Raw genomic sequence first — 16,668 nt, forward strand, 5'->3', positions numbered from 1 at the left:
TACCCTAATACTATTTAAGACAAGGGTCCCGTTCAGCACCCTAAGGTGCTGATTGATTCAGCTTCTTAAATCTGCTGTCAGCTTCTGCTGTCAGAATCTGCTGTCTGAATCTGCTGTCAGAAGCTGAAACATTGAAAAGCCTGTTTGATAGAGCTTTGTAAAAGTGCTGTGCTGTTGACCATAATCTGGTAATTACTGTTTGATACAGCTTCAAGAATCTGCTGTATTAGGGTAAAATGACCAGAATGCCCTTAAGGTTGATAGTACACCCAGAATGCATAAAAAATTATCAGAATACCTTTATAAATATATAATTACATTAAATTTATATAAAAATAATAAATTCATATTAAAAATTTATAGAAATAATTTTTTTAATTTTAAAAAGTTTATAATTCTATAGAAATTTCGACAGCATCTCCTCTTAAAAATGGACATATGAATTTTTCCTGATAAACAAAATACCTGTATAATACGCAATGTTGATGATATACTCATAATGCATAAAAATTATCAGAATATCCTTATAAATATATAATTACATTAAAGCTCCATTAGAATTTCGATTTTATTTTTTCCTATTCGAATTTGAAATCCAATGAATGTTACAAACTACATCAAAATTTTGGGTATTCAATTAGATTATCAAACCAGTAAATTTGTGTTGTCCCTAAGAGACACCATTTATGGGTTACTATTTGAATACCCTTCTATGTAACATTCCCCACATCCTCCAATTCCTCCCAAAATTGAACTCTCTCCCCACCTTTAGTAGGACCGTAAATACCTGAAAAAACCCACTGAAAATCCTTATTAACACAATTACACAAAATAGAAATAGAAAAAGGCCCAACCATGTTTATTGACATTTTAATGAAATTCTTATTCCACGTCATGATTAAGCCACCTGCTGATCCTAAAATTGGAAGAAAATCACAGCCAATGTCCCCCCTCCAAAGCTCATTAATCATCTTATCGTCACACTCCACTAACTTTGATTCTTGGAGGGTGAGTATAAAAGGGTTTTTCGAGTATAATGTACTCTTTAACAGAGTTAATAAGTTTGATGAACAATCTTCTCCCAAATTCTTTCTAAATGCAAAACCCATAACGCCTTCGATTGTGAATCAACACCACGGAGGAAGCCCAAGTTTGACTCACAAAGACACCCCACACTACAACCCAAATTACCAACCAACTTATATAGACCCACATCCACAACTCCCTACATCTGATCCTTATAGAGGTTAATCTGCAAGTCCAATACCATCTCAAAGCAATGTAGAAAGCATCTAAATAGAAAATATATATATTGGGGGTGGTTCAAGGGACATATGTAAAAACAATGGTTTTTCAAAATATGGGTTAGAGGTTTTGGATTGAGCTGATTTTTTGCGAGGATGGTCACTATGATGAGAAAATCATCATCACAAAAAATCAACTCAATCTGAAACTTCTAAATCCATCAAAAGTGATTTACAAATTATTTGCAAAACTTGGCAAAAAAAAAAATCAACGGTCTACATTCTAAATCACTTTTAATGGGGTTAGAAGTTTCAGATTTGACTGATTTTTTTTTTTTGGATGATCTTCCCATCATGGAGATCATCCTCACAAAAAATTAGCTTAATCCGAAACTTCTAACCCACATTTTGAAATTTATTAATGTTACATTGTTTTTACATATGTCCCTCGATCCGTTCCCATATATATATATATATATCACCTAAAATCCAAAAAAATTCAAACACCTTTTGTGCAAATGGAATTTTTTTCAAACAGATCAAATGTTAACGCTTCGGTTAATTGTTTAAGCTCAATGGGTTTGATTTCCTATAACTGTACAGATATTATAAGGTCTCCACAATATAGTGTATCAATCAATATTCCTAATCTAAACCCTAGAAGTCTAAGCATATTAAGCTAATACAGAGAGAGAGAGAGAGAGAGAGAGAGAGTACCCAGTTTTTTGTTGGAGAATGGTAGGAAACTGCATCTTAACACAAGTGCAGGTGCAGATTACTAACAACACCATTGTCAAAAACGAATGGAAATTGAAGAGAGCCGATTGAAAAATCCAACAAACCCTAAATAAGATTCACATAATTTCATCTCAAATCTCACCAGTTGTGATATAGAAAGAAAAAACAAAATATGATTAAAAAATTAAACGATTTTCTTACCATTTTTAATTCTTAAACTAAAAGAAAAAATTACTTTGTCGATCGGATCTATCGTAGAGAGTTCAGGATTAGGGGTTTTTTTCTCTCCCACTCGAAGAACAGATGAAGAGAATGACGAAGAGAAGAAGAGCTGCTGTGTGCAATTCTCTGTCGACAGAAAAGAAGAGAAATGAGGTTAAAAAACGATGGGCAAAATAGTCTTTTCAAATGAGCCGTTTTCGGTAATTCGCGTCTCCCGCAAACGCAATTTAGAAAAGCTTTAAAATACCGCTTCACCCATTTGCGTTTCTAAACGCAATTTCATAACTCAATTTCAAAACGCTGAGTTGGATTGTGTTTGATTCAACTTCAAAACGCCGCGTTTTGACGCAAACGCCGGTAAAATTGCGTTTTGAAGCGCAATCAATCGCCCCCTAAGCTTTACCACACACTTTAACAAACGTGTTTTGCCTTACATGGGTTAGAAGTTTTGGAATGGGCTCATTTTTGGTGAGGATGATCTCAATGGTGAGGAGATCATCCTCACCAAAAATCAGCTCATTCCAAAACTTCTAACCCCATCAAAAATGATTTACAAAAAATGGACGGTCCACAATTTTTCAACATGTAAACATGGGGTTAAACATTTCGGAATGGGCTGATTTTTGGGGAGGATGATCTTCTAATCATAGAGATCATCTCACCAAAAATCAGCCCATTCCAAAACTTCTAACCCATGCAGGACAAAAAACGTTTGTTAAAGTGTGTGGTAAAACTTAGGGTGTTGAACATTTCCGTTAAGACAAAGGATGCCTTACTCTCGTGACTCACCTTATCCATACACAACATTTACAAAAGATGAAATTTTTGGTCAATTCTATGTAAGACAAAAGGAATATATAGATATATATATATATATATAATCTTAAATATTAGAAAAAAAAATAGTAATTTAACATTTTGCTCATAATGTTGTTATTTGTCAATGAAACACATATATATCAGTGCTATAAATCATCGAACTTGAATATATATTGATAATTGAAACTAATGAAAATTTTAATATTTTATTCAATCTTGAAATTCTCTCTCTCTAACTATATATATATATATATATATATATATATATATAGAACAGCGTTCCTAAGACTCATATTGGGACTCACATTGCGATTGCACACACCGTTTTGTCTTATATGGCAAAAATATTTGGAATGGGCTGATTTTTTGTGAGGATGATCTCTATGGTGATGAGATCATCCTTGCCAAAAATCAGCTCATTATGAAACTTCTAGACCGTCCAATTTTTGTTGAAAAATTATAGACCGTCCAATTTTTGTAAATCAATTTTGATGGGGTTAGAAGTTTTGGAATGGGATGATTTTTTGCCAGGATGATCCCCTCATCACAGAGATCATCCTCACAAAAAATCAGCTCATTCCAAACATTTTTTCCCATATAAGACAAAACGGTGTGTCGCAATGTGAGTCTCCATATGAGTCTTAGGAACGTGACCCATATATATATATGGATTAGGATCCGTATACACATAAAGCTACTCATAAAGCTACAACGTGTTTTGTTTTATATGGGAAAAAATGTTTAGAATGGGCTGATTTTTTGTGAGGATGATCTCTATGGTGAGGAGATCATCCTTGCCAAAAATCAGCCCATTATGAAACTTCTAGCCCCATGTTTACAAGTTGAAAAATTTTAGACCATCCAATTTTTGTAAATCACTTTTGATGGGGTTAGAAGTTTTTAAGTGTCTACAGAACCCCACCCTATATATATATTCGATGGACGTCTTAGAAACCGGCTGAGAAACCCATGATTTTCGTTCGTTGGATTTATAGAAAATAACGGCTGAGAACGCGTCAGACGTCATTCCAAATTAGAAATCGATTTTATAAGTTTTTTATAAAAACTCCCTCGTTTTTTTTTTTTTTTTTAAACTAAACCAAATAACTCTCTGTTTCTATTAATCTTCTATCTCGATAGAAAACCTACTCTCGACAGAAAACCTAACACTCTTCTCTCTCGATCGACTGATCCTAAGAGAACGAATATCACGCTCTCTCTCGATCCTCTCGAAACCCCTATAAACCCATCAAAGCTTCTTCTTCATCTTTTCCTTCTTCTGTTATCTCTTCTTCTCTGCAATCCATCGAATATCTCCCACCAAAGCTTCAAGAGATCATAAAACTCTTCCAATCGGTAAGAGAACCCAAAGAGAAGTACGAGCAACTACATTAATCCATATATATATATATATATGGATTAGGTTCCGTATACACATAAAGCTACTCATAAAGCTACAACGTGTTTTGTATTATATGGGAAAAAATGTTTGGAATGGACTGATTTTTTGTGAGGATGATATCTATGGTGAGGAGATCATCCTTGCCAAAAATCAGCCCATTATGAAACTTCTAACCCCATGTTTACAAGTTGAAAAATTTTAGACCGTCCAATTTTTGTAAATCACTTTTGATGGGGTTAGAAGTTTTGGAATGGAATGATTTTTTGTAATGATGATCTTATATATATATATATATATATAGGGTGGGTTCTGTAGACACATAAAACTACTCATAAAGTTACAACGTTTTTGTCTTATATGGTTAAAAAGGTTCGGAATGGGCTAATTTTTTGTAAGGATGATCTCTATGGTGAGGGGACCATCATTACAAAAAATCATTCCATTCCAAAACTTCTAACCCCATCAAAAGTGATTTACAAAAATTGGACGGTCTAAAATTTTTCAACTTGTAAACATGGGGCTAGAAGTTTCATAATGGGCTGATTTTTGGCAAGGATGATCTCCTCATCATAGAGATCATCCTCACAAAAAATCAGCCCATTCCAAACATTTTTTCCCATATAAGACAAAACACGTTGTAGCTTTATGAGTAGCTTTATGTGTATACGGATCCTAATCCATATATATATATATATATATATATATATGGATTAATGTAGTTGCTCGTACTTCTCTTTGGGTTCTCTTACCGATTGGAAGAGTTTTATGATCTCTTGAAGCTTTAGTGGGAGATATTCGATGGATTGCAGAGAAGAAGAGATAACAGAAGAAGGAAAAGATGAAGAAGAAGCTTTGATGGGTTTATAGGGGTTTCGAGAGAGAGAGAGAGAGCGTGATATTCGTTCTCTTAGGATCAGTCGATCGAGAGAGAAGAGTGTTAGGTTTTCTGTCGAGAGTAGGTTTTCTATCGAGATAGAAGATTAATAGAAACAGAGAGTTATTTGGTTTAGTTTTAAAAAAAAAGCAAAAAACGAGGGAGTTTTTATAAAAAACTTATAAAATCGATTTCTAATTTGGAATGACGTCTGACGCGTTCTCAGCCGTTATTTTCTATAAATCCAACGAACGAAAATCATGGGTTTCTCAGCCGGTTTCTAAGACGTCCATCGAATATATATATAGGGTGGGGTTCTGTAGACACTCCAAAACTTCTAACCCCATCAAAAGTGATTTACAAAAATTGGATGGTCTAAAATTTTTCAACTTGTAAACATGGGGCTAGAAGTTTCATAATGGGCTGATTTTTGGCAAGGATGATCTCCTCACCATAGAGATCATCCTCACAAAAAATCAGCCCATTCTAAACATTTTTGCCCATATAAAACAAAACACGTTGTAGCTTTATGAGTAGCTTTATGTGTATATGGATCCTAATCCATATATATATATAGTTAGAGAGAGAGAATTTCAAGATTGAATAAAATATTAAAATTTTCATTAGTTTCAATTATCAATATATATTCAAGTTCGATGATTTATAGCACTGATATATATGTGATTCATTTACAAATAACAACATTATGAGCAAAATGTTAAATTACTATTTTTTTTTTCTAATATTTAAGATTGGGGACAGTTCGACGGACGTCTTAGAACCCGGCTAAGAAACCCATGATTTTCGTTTGTTGGATTTATAGAAAATAACAGCTGCGAACGCGTCAGACGTCATTCCAAATTAGAAATCGATTTTATAAGTGGTTTGATGGTTATGTGGACATTGGTCTTGCGGGTGTAAGTGGTTTGATGGTTATGTGGACATTGATTACATGGTTCAAGGTTCAAACAAAATTTGTTGTAGTTATTTGGATTGAGGTCCAAATATAATTTTTAACACTTTATTCTGTAGATAAGCAATGTCTTTTATAATTTTAAGAACTGTTTTGATTTATGTTACTACTCTTTTGATCTTGCATGCTTTCTCTTTAGTTATTGGCAAATTATCTGCTTTAGTTGATAGTCAAATGATCAATTATCTTCATGTTTTGTACTCCTTGATTAGGACTCCTTAAAGTAATTATCAAGGGTGCTGGTGCTGATGCTGTTGTTCTATTGAGTGAGTGTTGTTCTGTTGTTCTGTTGGGTGTTGGTGATGCTTTGGTAAAAGGATTGGGTGTTGGTGGTGCTGTGGCAAGAGTAGATGATGACTTAAAGATGCTATAAGCACAAGAAAGTAGATTCCTTGCAGGAATTACAATGGGCCTATTTTCATTTTTTGAATGGGTTATTGCTTTGTAAGATGTCAAAACAATTGGTTGGAGTGATACTTTATGTAAATTCTGAAATCTATATAGTTGTTGCAGACTTCCATAGGCTTTAAGCCACTTTCAGATGGTATTTATATAGGCTTTAAGCCCTTTCATATGGGTTGTGTCAAGCTGCACATATTGACTACAACTTTTAGATGGGTTTGTCAGATGTTTGTTTGTTTTAGTTTAAGTTAAATTTGGATTTTAGATTATTTTTTTTATTGTGTTTGATTCCTTGATTATTGAAAAGAATAAATCTTTGGTGATTCATCCACGGTAGTAAATGTGGAGGTTTTCTACCACTTTGAGAAATCTCTTTGAGGATGTCAGACATATTGCTGAGTTAGTAAAGACTAACAAGTCTACAGGTCTTGGGTTAAAATCTGCCTTGGTCCATCGACCACTAACTAAAGGAAATATGTACTTATGTACTTAATAAAAAACGGGGGGTAAGAATCAGGGACCATGTGAATGCCATATGGTGCTTGTTCGTGCCATACATCGGCTACCTAATGTCGACCTTATGGGTACTTATAAAAGAAAATATCGTAAAAAAATGATTGTATACCCAGGTTTGTGAGATGCCAAGAGAGTTGTAATATTAAAAGAACACTTGAGGTAAGTAGGTATGCTTGGGATAAGATGTAAACATAATGATCATAGATAAGGCAAATGGGGTGCAATTTTTCGTAACCACACACACAGAGTTATACAAATATATACTTTCAACCTAAGTTATACCCATTGAATTAAACGAGTTAATTTCACTTGAGGTAAGTTGTTACCATGCATGCATTTGATGAATAAATCCAACTCTGAGAAGTAGAGTTTTGTTTCTCATAACATGTCAGTTGGTTCTGACCAGCTATGGTCAATCCATGATCCCAAGCTGAATTTAGAACTTGGAGAAGACAATTAAGAGATTTTTGATCTCAATCCATGGATCCATGTATCCAACCATATCTTGGTGCATGCATACATACCCAAATAACTTTAGCAATAAATAAAAAGAGATTATATTACCACACCAACTTCAATCATCTTAAAGCTGGTAAAAGATAGCATAATTTTACCTCTTTGACACTAAATCAACTCAGACCTTATGTGACACCTAAATATCAGTCATTTGGATCCTTAAAATAGTGTGCCTCCTCTTGTATACAAATCAAACAGTTCACTCAAGATGACAATGGATGAATCACCCAAGATTATTCTTTTCAATAATCAAGGAATCAAACACAATAAAAAAAATAATCTAAAATCCAAATTTAACTTAAACTAAAACAAACATCTGACAAAACCCATCTAAAAGTTGTAGTCAATATGTGCAGCTTGACACAACCCATATGAAAGGGCTTAAAGCCTATATAAATACCATCTGAAAGTGGCTTAAAGCCTATGGAAGTCTGCAACAACTATACAGATTTCAGAATGTACATAAAGTATCACTCCAACCAATTGTTTTGACATCCCAGCTTAACCCAAGTGTTTTGACATCTTACAAAGCAATAACCCATTCAAAAAATGAAAATAGGCCCATTGTAATTCCTGCAAGGAATCTACTTTCTTGTGCTTGTAGCATTTTTGAGTCATCATTTACTCTTGCCACAGCACTACCAACACCCAATCATTTTGCCAAAGCATCACCAACACCCAACAGAACAGCAGAACAACACTCACTCAATAGAACAACAGCATCAGCACTAGCACCCTTGATAATTACTTGAAGGAGTCCTAATCAAGGAGTACAAAACATGAAGAGAATTGATCATTTGACTATCAACTAAAGCAGATAATTTGCTAATAACTAAAGAGAAAGCATGCAAGATCAAAAGAGTAGTAAATTAGATCAAAATAGTTCTTAAAATTATAAAAGACATTGCTTATCTACAGAATAAAGTGCCAAAAATTATATTTGGACCTCAATCCAAATAACTACAACAAATTTTATTTGAACCTTGAATCATGTAATCAATGTCCACATAACCATCAGACCACCTACACCCGCAAGACCAATGTCCACAGAACCATCAATATAAAAGCTCAAACCCATCATTACACATTGTTGGGTCCCGCCTAAATGTAATATCTAGTTGCTGCACACAGTGGGATAAAGTGCGTAGATGAGAAAATTACTCAAGGATTAAGCAGTAAAAATGTATGAAATGTGACAAATACTATATCAGTATAAAAGTTCACATTCGTATGATAAAATCTCACAAATTCACTAAAACTAAGAAAAAAACAAGGATTGAGGCTTACAGAAAGGAAAGATTCATCCCAGTCAACAAAGACTGAGGAGCATTTGCGATACAATCCAACAGATGGTTTCCCCCTCATACACAATAACTCCAACCCATGTTCATCCATCTAAATATAAAAATGCATTAACGATCAAACCCAAAAATACTCAGGAATGGATAAAACCAAGCTAAAATCAATTTTTTTTATGTAAAAAATTCGGGATTGAAGGTCACCTCTACGAGAACCAAAATTGTTCGGGTTCTTTGAAATCGTCGATCGAGAGAGATATTAATGTAGTTGCTCGTACTTTGCTTTGGGTTCTCTTACCGATTGGAAGATTTTTACGATCTCTTGAAGCTTTGGTGGGAGATCTTCGATGGATTGTAGAGAAGAAGAGCTAAGAGAAGAAGGAGAAGATGAAGAAGAAACTTTGATGGGTTTATAGGGGTTTCGAGAGAGAGAGAGAGCGTGATATTCGTTCTCTTAAGATCAGTCGATCGAGAGAGAAGAGAGTTGCGTTTTCTGTCGAGAGTGGGGTTTTCTATCAAGAGAGAAGATTAATAGAAAGAGAGAGTTATTTGGTTTAGTTTTCAAAAAAAAAGCAAAAAATGAGGGAGTTTTTATAAAAACTTATAAAATCAATTTCTAATTTGGAATGATGTCTGACGCGTTCTCAGCCGTTATTTTCTATAAATCCAACGAACAAAAACCATGGGCTTCTCAGCCGGTTTCTAAGACGTCCGTCGAACTATCGCCATATATATATATATTTGTTTTGCCTGTAAGCTCCAAACAAAAATCATTTAAATCAACCTCAATGGTGATTCTAAATTTCCCTAAAGAAGTAGTTGCATTTGTCTTAGAAGATGTAATGTAGGTGTGTTGCCCTTCTTAAGCTGTTTCAAATATTGGAAATCCCTACCTATTTGACATTTTGGAAATTTCATGTTATTTTTGATGAAAATAAGAGCTCAATGTCCATCTTTGTTGAAAAATGGTCATAGATAGTTTAACTTGTTATTTTTCACAAAAATGATACATCTAACACTATAATATACCAATATATAATATAATCGGGTGGGGTTGGATCATGTTTGGTTAGGGTCAAAATGAGCATAAAAAAATGAGAAAATTATTATATAAAAAAAATTTATTTGCAAAATGAATCAAATTTAAAAAAAATTATCGATGGGAACCATTTTCGACTATTTAATGGCCGAAAATAATTTTCTCTCCTCTCATGCATTTTTAGTAATAAAAAATTTGGAGAGAGAAAATTTTCGACCCTCCAATATTTCTCTTTAATTTTCTCTCTCCAATTAAGATCTCAAAATCTTGATCATGTTGATTAAGATCATGATCTTGATCTTGATGAGAACTATTTTTCTCTTTCATATTGTGATCGTGATCATGAGATCTTGATCTTAATTGGAGAAAATAGTCAAAATTTTCTCTCTCTAATTTTTTATTATTAAAAATACATGAGAAGAGAGAGAAAATTTTTGACCCTTAAACAGTTGAAAATGATTCTCATTGATAATCTTTAAAAAATTTAATTTTTTTTTGTGAATTAATTTTTTTAATAATTTTTCCTAAAAATATTTAAACGTGACCCTACCTTTGTGGGCTCTAGCAGGCCCAATTGCTAGACACATACTTGCCTAATCAGTTTCTCCGAGGTGGCACATGGTCACAACGGTCGACTTCAGACAATTATTTGTCGTTATAATTAAATGTAGCCGTTAGAGAAGAATTTGGACTTCTGACTAACGGACAGCTAACGATGGTCTAACGGCTCTTTTATCTCGAAAACAGATAGCCCGCCCGTTTATGAAAATTTGAATTTTCAATTCTCCCTTTTCTTTTTGCCTTTTTTCTTATTTTTTCATTCTCGCTGTTCAGTCTTACCCAAATCTCTTTCTCTCTCTCTCCTTTCACCCACCCACCACCATGGGTAGTTGTTTGAGCAAGAAGAGTTCTCCTTGTTCTATTACTTCTGCTGTTGCAACTCCACCTCCAGATCCAATCTCCCAACCTAAATTAGAGGAACAGAAGAAGATCCCACAAGCCGAAGAAACCATAAAAAAGGAGATATTTGTTATCAAACAAAGGAAAAGCTACGAAAAACACCCACACCCACACCCACACCCTGAAGAGAAAGGTAATAATACTTGTCCAACTAATCCTAAATTAGAGGATTCCTCCTCTTCTGCGGCCACAGTTGTTGTTAATAGCAGCAGCAGCATAGTAGTAACAGCAACAGCTGCTCCCGTAGTAGTAAGGACGTCTAGTTGCACCAAAGAAGAAGTAGATGCCATCTTAATACAATGTGGTCGGCTTAGTCGAAGCTCATCTGGAAAGGCAGCTGCTTCTGCTGGTGGTGGTGGTGGTGGTGGCCATAAATACTCTGGTTCCAAGAGGAGCTACGACTTCGATAACGAGTACTACTATGATGCCTCAGCCGAAAACAACAAAAAGAGTTGCGATGATGAAGAAGATGACAAATACCAACAACATCATTCTAGACCTTCTCACAGAAGAACTCCAAGCAGGGAAAAGAAAGATTCCGATTACAAGCGTTCGGGTAGTAGGGATCGCTCTTCTTCTTCTTCTAGAGATCATCAAGAAGAGAGGAAGAGAAACAATGGTGGTAGCAGAAGGTCAAGTCGATCTCCTGCAAGATCCGAAACTTTATCTGCCACTGCCACCGCCACAGACAAATCTAGACCTGGAAAGATGGTTTCGGTCCCTGCTTCAGTCTCCACTAGAGATAAAAACATCGAATCTGCAACCACGACCACCGCCATCAAAAGGGTTTCCATTAAGAGAAGTGGTGAGGTGGTAGGTCTCAGGACTGCAGCGTCACCTCGATCCAAGTCCCCTGCTGCGAATACTAGACCTTCTTCTAATGAAAATTCCAACCATCATCAGCAAGTTGTCTCCCTTAGCCGAAACTCTTCAAGAAAAGCAGAACAGTCTCCGTACAGAAGAAACCCCATGAGTGAGATTGACGATAACTGTGTACAAATTACATTGAAATCTCAGGACCATCACATCAGCACCAACAAGGCACAGAAGATCAAGGAACCCATCCAAGGAATAACAAAGAAGCCCTTCCAGGTAAATTATAGCTAACATTCACAATTATAATTTTTATTTTTTGTATCTAATCTATACCATACCTAGATTTCTTACTTCTTGCCCCAAGTTGAGATTTTGGTGATCTCTGGACTCCAGCATCTCCATTTTTACTTTTTTTTTTTTTCTTTTTGATAAATAGCATTTCATTAATAACAACACTAGGCCAGTCGAGGTGACCAACCTAGCAAAACCTTACAGATATGACGCTACTCACTAGAAATACATCGAATCCCATCCCAATTGAAGATAAAATCTCCATTTTTACTTACAACTTGTTATTATTTGTGAAAAAAAATTCCTTAATTGCAGAAGCCAGATGAGATAAAAAGTAGAGTCGAGGAACTTCCACCCAACAACAACAACAACAGTCAACAAGAGACTGTTGTGAATTGCGGAGCAACGAAGCAACAACAAATCGTGCAAGAACCCATAGAAGCTAAAGTTCTTCCAATAAAGAACAGTGAGATTACCACCGTAGTGGCCGGAACCGAAAACCTTAGACCCTCCCAAAGTATAACAAGAAGCAGGTCTTCTAGGAGGTCTAGAGACCTTGATCTGACTTTGGGTTTCAACCCTGATACTCTACTCAATCCTACGTCTTATGCTTCATTGCTATTGGAAGATATCCACAACTTCCACCAACAGAACACTGCTACTACTACTACTACTTTTTCTCTCCCACCTTGTGTCACTAAGGCCTGCTCCATACTTGAAGCCGTGGCTGATCTCAACTCTTGTACCAGTTCCAATAATCTCTCTTCTTCTGCTTTCTCTCGAGACACAAATTTGGAAGTAGTAGGTCAATCTAACAAGAAGAATAACAATACTGCCTCTTCCAGTGCCCATCATCTTGGGAAGAGGAGATCCGATGCCAAGGACCCTTTCGTGGAATCTGAGGTGTTTGTGAGCAATGATCTATTGGAGCCGAGCCTCCACAAGTATGTCACTCTGAGGAGGGGTGTAGTAATGGGAGGAGGAGAGACGGAGCAACAGGAATCCTCGGGTAGCAACAGCTATGTGGGTCAGCATTGGGTTTCTCCTTCTTCTTCTCTGCAGGACCCCAATTCGGCAGATTCCACCGAGCGTTGGTCTTCAAGGTCAAATACTGGAGAGGAGGTTGTAGGCTATATGGAGGAGCCGAGCCTGATAGGATGTCAGAAGCAGGTCTTCACTGATGCTTCTGCATGTGATGCTGAAATGGGGGTAAGGAAAGTGAGGAGCATTGGGAATATTACTGCCTTGCCTTCAGTACCACTGAGTGGGAAGAAGAGAGAGGTTGACCCTCATCATCGGGTTGGAGATAGAGGTAGTGTCATAATGCCTTTTGCTGCAGCTGCTTCATGTAAGGGAGCATCATCGTCGGATTGGAGTTCAGAGAGGTACCGCAATTGCTCAATATAAGGGTTGTTTAAGGACTGACATTTTTTAAGAGCATACGTGATTTGAATTTGAAGATCCAAAAGAATGGGCAAGAAGACTCCTTGCCCCTCTAGATCAAACTTCTTGCAACTTATGCTGTTTGATCCGAGGATTCAAGGAAATGGGCTTGAAGAATCCTTGACCTACATGATCTGTATTTTTTAGAATTCTAGTTTTGAACTCTTGGGAATGATAATTTTCTTAAAAAAATTGTTTTACTCAATTGCTTATATTGATGGTCTTGCTAAAAATCAAACCATTTGGATGAAATGTTCTGAACCCCTATCTTCCTCCTAATGAAGATGACCACTGGTATATAAATTTATTGAAAGAGTGAATCTTCAAGATTTGCTCGTTTATGTTAAGTTTTTGGCACCATGAAGGTCCACAACTCACAAGTATATGATCAAGGGCAAGACTTGTTTGGTCGCTCACATGTATGATCAAGTACACAAGACATATTGTGGTAGAGTTGTGATAAAATAACACGCTGTACAGTTGATGTGGCAAGCGCGCACAACCATAGATTTTTTTCTTTGGGATAACCAAGGAAAAGGATCTACAGTTTCGTGCACTTGCCTCGTCAACCGCATACAGACCGTCTATGTGCAGCGTGTCATTTTATCATTAGTCATTGTATTAAAGATCACACAAGACTAAGAGAGCCAAAAATATGATAGTAGACACATTGTTCTACACGAAAATTACTAAAATATAAACTAGGCAAATTTACCAAAACATGCCTCGAAAATCAAATAATTCCCAAAAGGGAAAATTATAAAAAAAATCTAATAAAACAATTATTTTACAAAAAAAATCGAATTTATTGTAAATTACCAAAATGATAATAAATTGGTTATTAAATAACTGGTTTTTTCTCTCTCCTCTTTCTCTTTTTCTTTCTCTTTCTTGATTATTTTTTTAAAAAAATCGAATTTTTTTTATTTAAAAAAGGCCATTGAATGACTAGTTTTTTCTCTCCTCTTTCTCTCTTGATTTTTTTAAAAAAATTGACCATTGAATGGTCGGTTTTTTCTCCCTCCTCTTTCTCTTTCTTGATTGTTTAAAAAAAATGAATTTTAAAAAAACATTAAATAGTTGATTTTTTTCTCTCTTCTCTTTCTCTTTCTTGATTTTTTGAATAGCTTTGCTTTCCCTCTCTTCTTCCTTAATAAACAGTAAGTTCTTTGTGTTTTTACACATTTTGATTTTGATTTTTCTTTATTATTACATTATAGGACAGTTGTTTATTGGATGTTGTTTTAATTTCAAGAATCCTAATTATCTAAAAGGGTCTTTATAAGCCAATTTCGAAAGAAGGAAGCTATTTATCATTTCCACCTTGTAAGTCCTTTATTTTTTTTTGCTCTTTTATTTTTTCAAAGCTTTTTTATGTATTTATTTTATAAAGAAAAAGAGGAGAGAAAAAAAATCGGCTATTTAATGTTTTTTTTTAAATTCGTTTTTTTTTTTTTTTTTTTTTAAATAATCAAAAGAGAGAAAGAGGAGAGAGAAAAAATCGGTCATTCAATGGCCGTTTTTTTTTTTTTAATTTCGATTTTTAAAAAAAATAATCAAGAGAGAAAATAAATCGACAATTCAATGGTCAGTTTATTATCATTTTTGTAATTTGCAATAAATTCGATTTTTTTTGTGAAATAATTATTTTATTAAGTTTTTTTTTATAATTTTCCCTTCCCAAAACGGAGCACTAGTAAACTTTAATTATGAAAACAATAACCTATTGTTTTCAGATTTTTTTTTTGCCAAAATGATAAAAATAAAAAAATAATAATAATATGAACAGTAAATTAGTAATTTTTTATATAAAAAATACATATTTTATTTTATTTTTAAATGTTTTTTGTCAATGGGATTCTTTTGACGTTGTACAAACTTTTTTTTTGTTGATCTCATGGCTAGATGATCTTTTTGATATTGAGTATTTATTTTATTTTTTAAAAATGTTCTTAGTCAATAGGATCTTTTTTGACACTGTACAAAAATAAATTTTAATCGTATGTCAAGAGAATCTTGTTGACATTAAGTAATTTTTTTAAAAATAAATGTTGTGTCAATGAGATCCTTTTGATGACAATGTACACAAATAAATTCTAGTCTTATGTTAATAGAATTTTGTTGACATTGAGTAATTTAAAAAAATATATATGTTGTGTCAATGGGATCCTTTTGACTATGTATAAAAATAAATTCTACTATCATGTTCAAGGGTGTTTTTGGTATAAAAATTTAATAATTTACTTTTCATATTATTTTTTGTTTTGATAAAATGCTAAATTACTATTTTTGAAAGTAAATTCAATAGTGCTCCGTTTTAGAAAATTTCTCATTAAAGTAAGTGTTTTATTCAAATAATGTGTTATTACTTACGTAGACACCCCAATTTTGCCCTGGACCTAGCCCGAAAGCACTAAAAATATTTCGAGAATGGGCTTGACCCAAGTTGAGTTTTCAAGAGATTTAAGACCAACAATCAAGTAACCATCGAGACCCAGACCATTTTCAGAGCAATTCCAAGCCTAGTTGAACCTTACTTTCGGCTGGGCCATTTTTTTAGTTTGGTTGAACCTAAGTTTTAGCTAGGGTATCGATCAAAAAAAAAAAAAAAGTTTTAACCAGGGTTAATATTTGCATAGAATGAACCTAAGGTTCAGTTAGGCTTAATTTTGGGCAGGCCGAAATTCACCTTAGGCAGTTTAAGTCCCATGTGTGTTCGAATTTTCTTAAGAGAAATTACACTTTAAACCCCTCTCCTTAATGGCTTTTCCCTGAAGAAATCCTTTCAATTTCCTCTTTTATCTCTCTATCAGCCTTCTAATAATCTCCTTACTACAATTTTCAAGTAATTCTCTAATTCTTTTAACAAGGACTTTTGGTCAAAGATTGGTCCCCACATGAGTGTAATTACTACCTTAACCAAATATTCTTTAGCCTAAGAAAATGTAAGTTATACTTGCACCCATTGACCCTATCCTCAATCCTACTAGAATTCCTTTGATTCAAGATAATTTGACCAAATTCCATAGTTTGTGACAAGTTTGCTCAACTTATAGAATCCTCTAGAATTTGTGCACAAAGACTAGATTATCTATAGGTTGTTGGAGAACTAGCT

The 16,668-nt window shown here is 34.5% G+C and overlaps 1 protein-coding gene and 2 long non-coding RNA genes across 4 annotated transcripts; 1 reads left to right on the plus strand and 2 right to left on the minus strand.

The window, feature by feature from the left end:
• Positions 1-694: 694 nt before the first annotated feature.
• On the minus strand, positions 695-2,276 carry LOC147401559 (uncharacterized). Its single transcript, XR_015178212.1, has 3 exons — positions 2,184-2,276; positions 1,962-2,087; positions 695-787 (listed from the first exon to the last, which is right to left on the minus strand). It is a non-coding gene; the product is annotated as an uncharacterized LOC147401559 (long non-coding RNA).
• A 5,761-nt stretch (positions 2,277-8,037) lies between these two features.
• Positions 8,038-9,453, minus strand: LOC147401560 (uncharacterized). Of its 2 annotated transcripts, none has more exons than XR_015178214.1 (3): positions 9,209-9,453; positions 8,994-9,101; positions 8,038-8,465 (listed from the first exon to the last, which is right to left on the minus strand). It is a non-coding gene; the product is annotated as an uncharacterized LOC147401560 (long non-coding RNA). The 2 variants fall into 2 exon arrangements; XR_015178213.1 differs by lacking the exon at positions 8,038-8,465 and adding an exon at positions 8,642-8,827.
• A 1,387-nt stretch (positions 9,454-10,840) lies between these two features.
• Positions 10,841-13,834, plus strand: LOC147401561 (uncharacterized). Its single transcript, XM_086442878.1, has 2 exons — positions 10,841-12,095; positions 12,426-13,834. The coding sequence occupies exons 1-2, from the start codon at positions 10,926-10,928 to the stop codon at positions 13,515-13,517; spliced, it is 2,262 nt and encodes a 753-aa protein (XP_086299004.1). The 5' UTR covers positions 10,841-10,925; the 3' UTR covers positions 13,518-13,834.
• The last annotated feature ends 2,834 nt before the right edge of the window (positions 13,835-16,668 follow it).

This window comes from Akebia trifoliata, chromosome 5 (assembly GCF_017979445.1).
Source record: "Akebia trifoliata isolate Shusen 1 chromosome 5, ASM1797944v1, whole genome shotgun sequence".
Taxonomy (NCBI): domain Eukaryota; kingdom Viridiplantae; phylum Streptophyta; class Magnoliopsida; order Ranunculales; family Lardizabalaceae; genus Akebia; species Akebia trifoliata.

What these genes read in the sequence shown, in the direction of transcription:
- LOC147401561 (XM_086442878.1), top strand. Translation starts at nt 10,926, where the DNA reads ATGGGTAGTTGTTTGAGCAAGAAGAGTTCTCCTTGTTCTATTACTTCT. An exon ending in TAACAAAGAAGCCCTTCCAG is followed by an intron (nt 12,096 to 12,425) that starts GTAAATTATAGC and finishes CCTTAATTGCAG; the next exon opens with AAGCCAGATGAGATAAAAAG.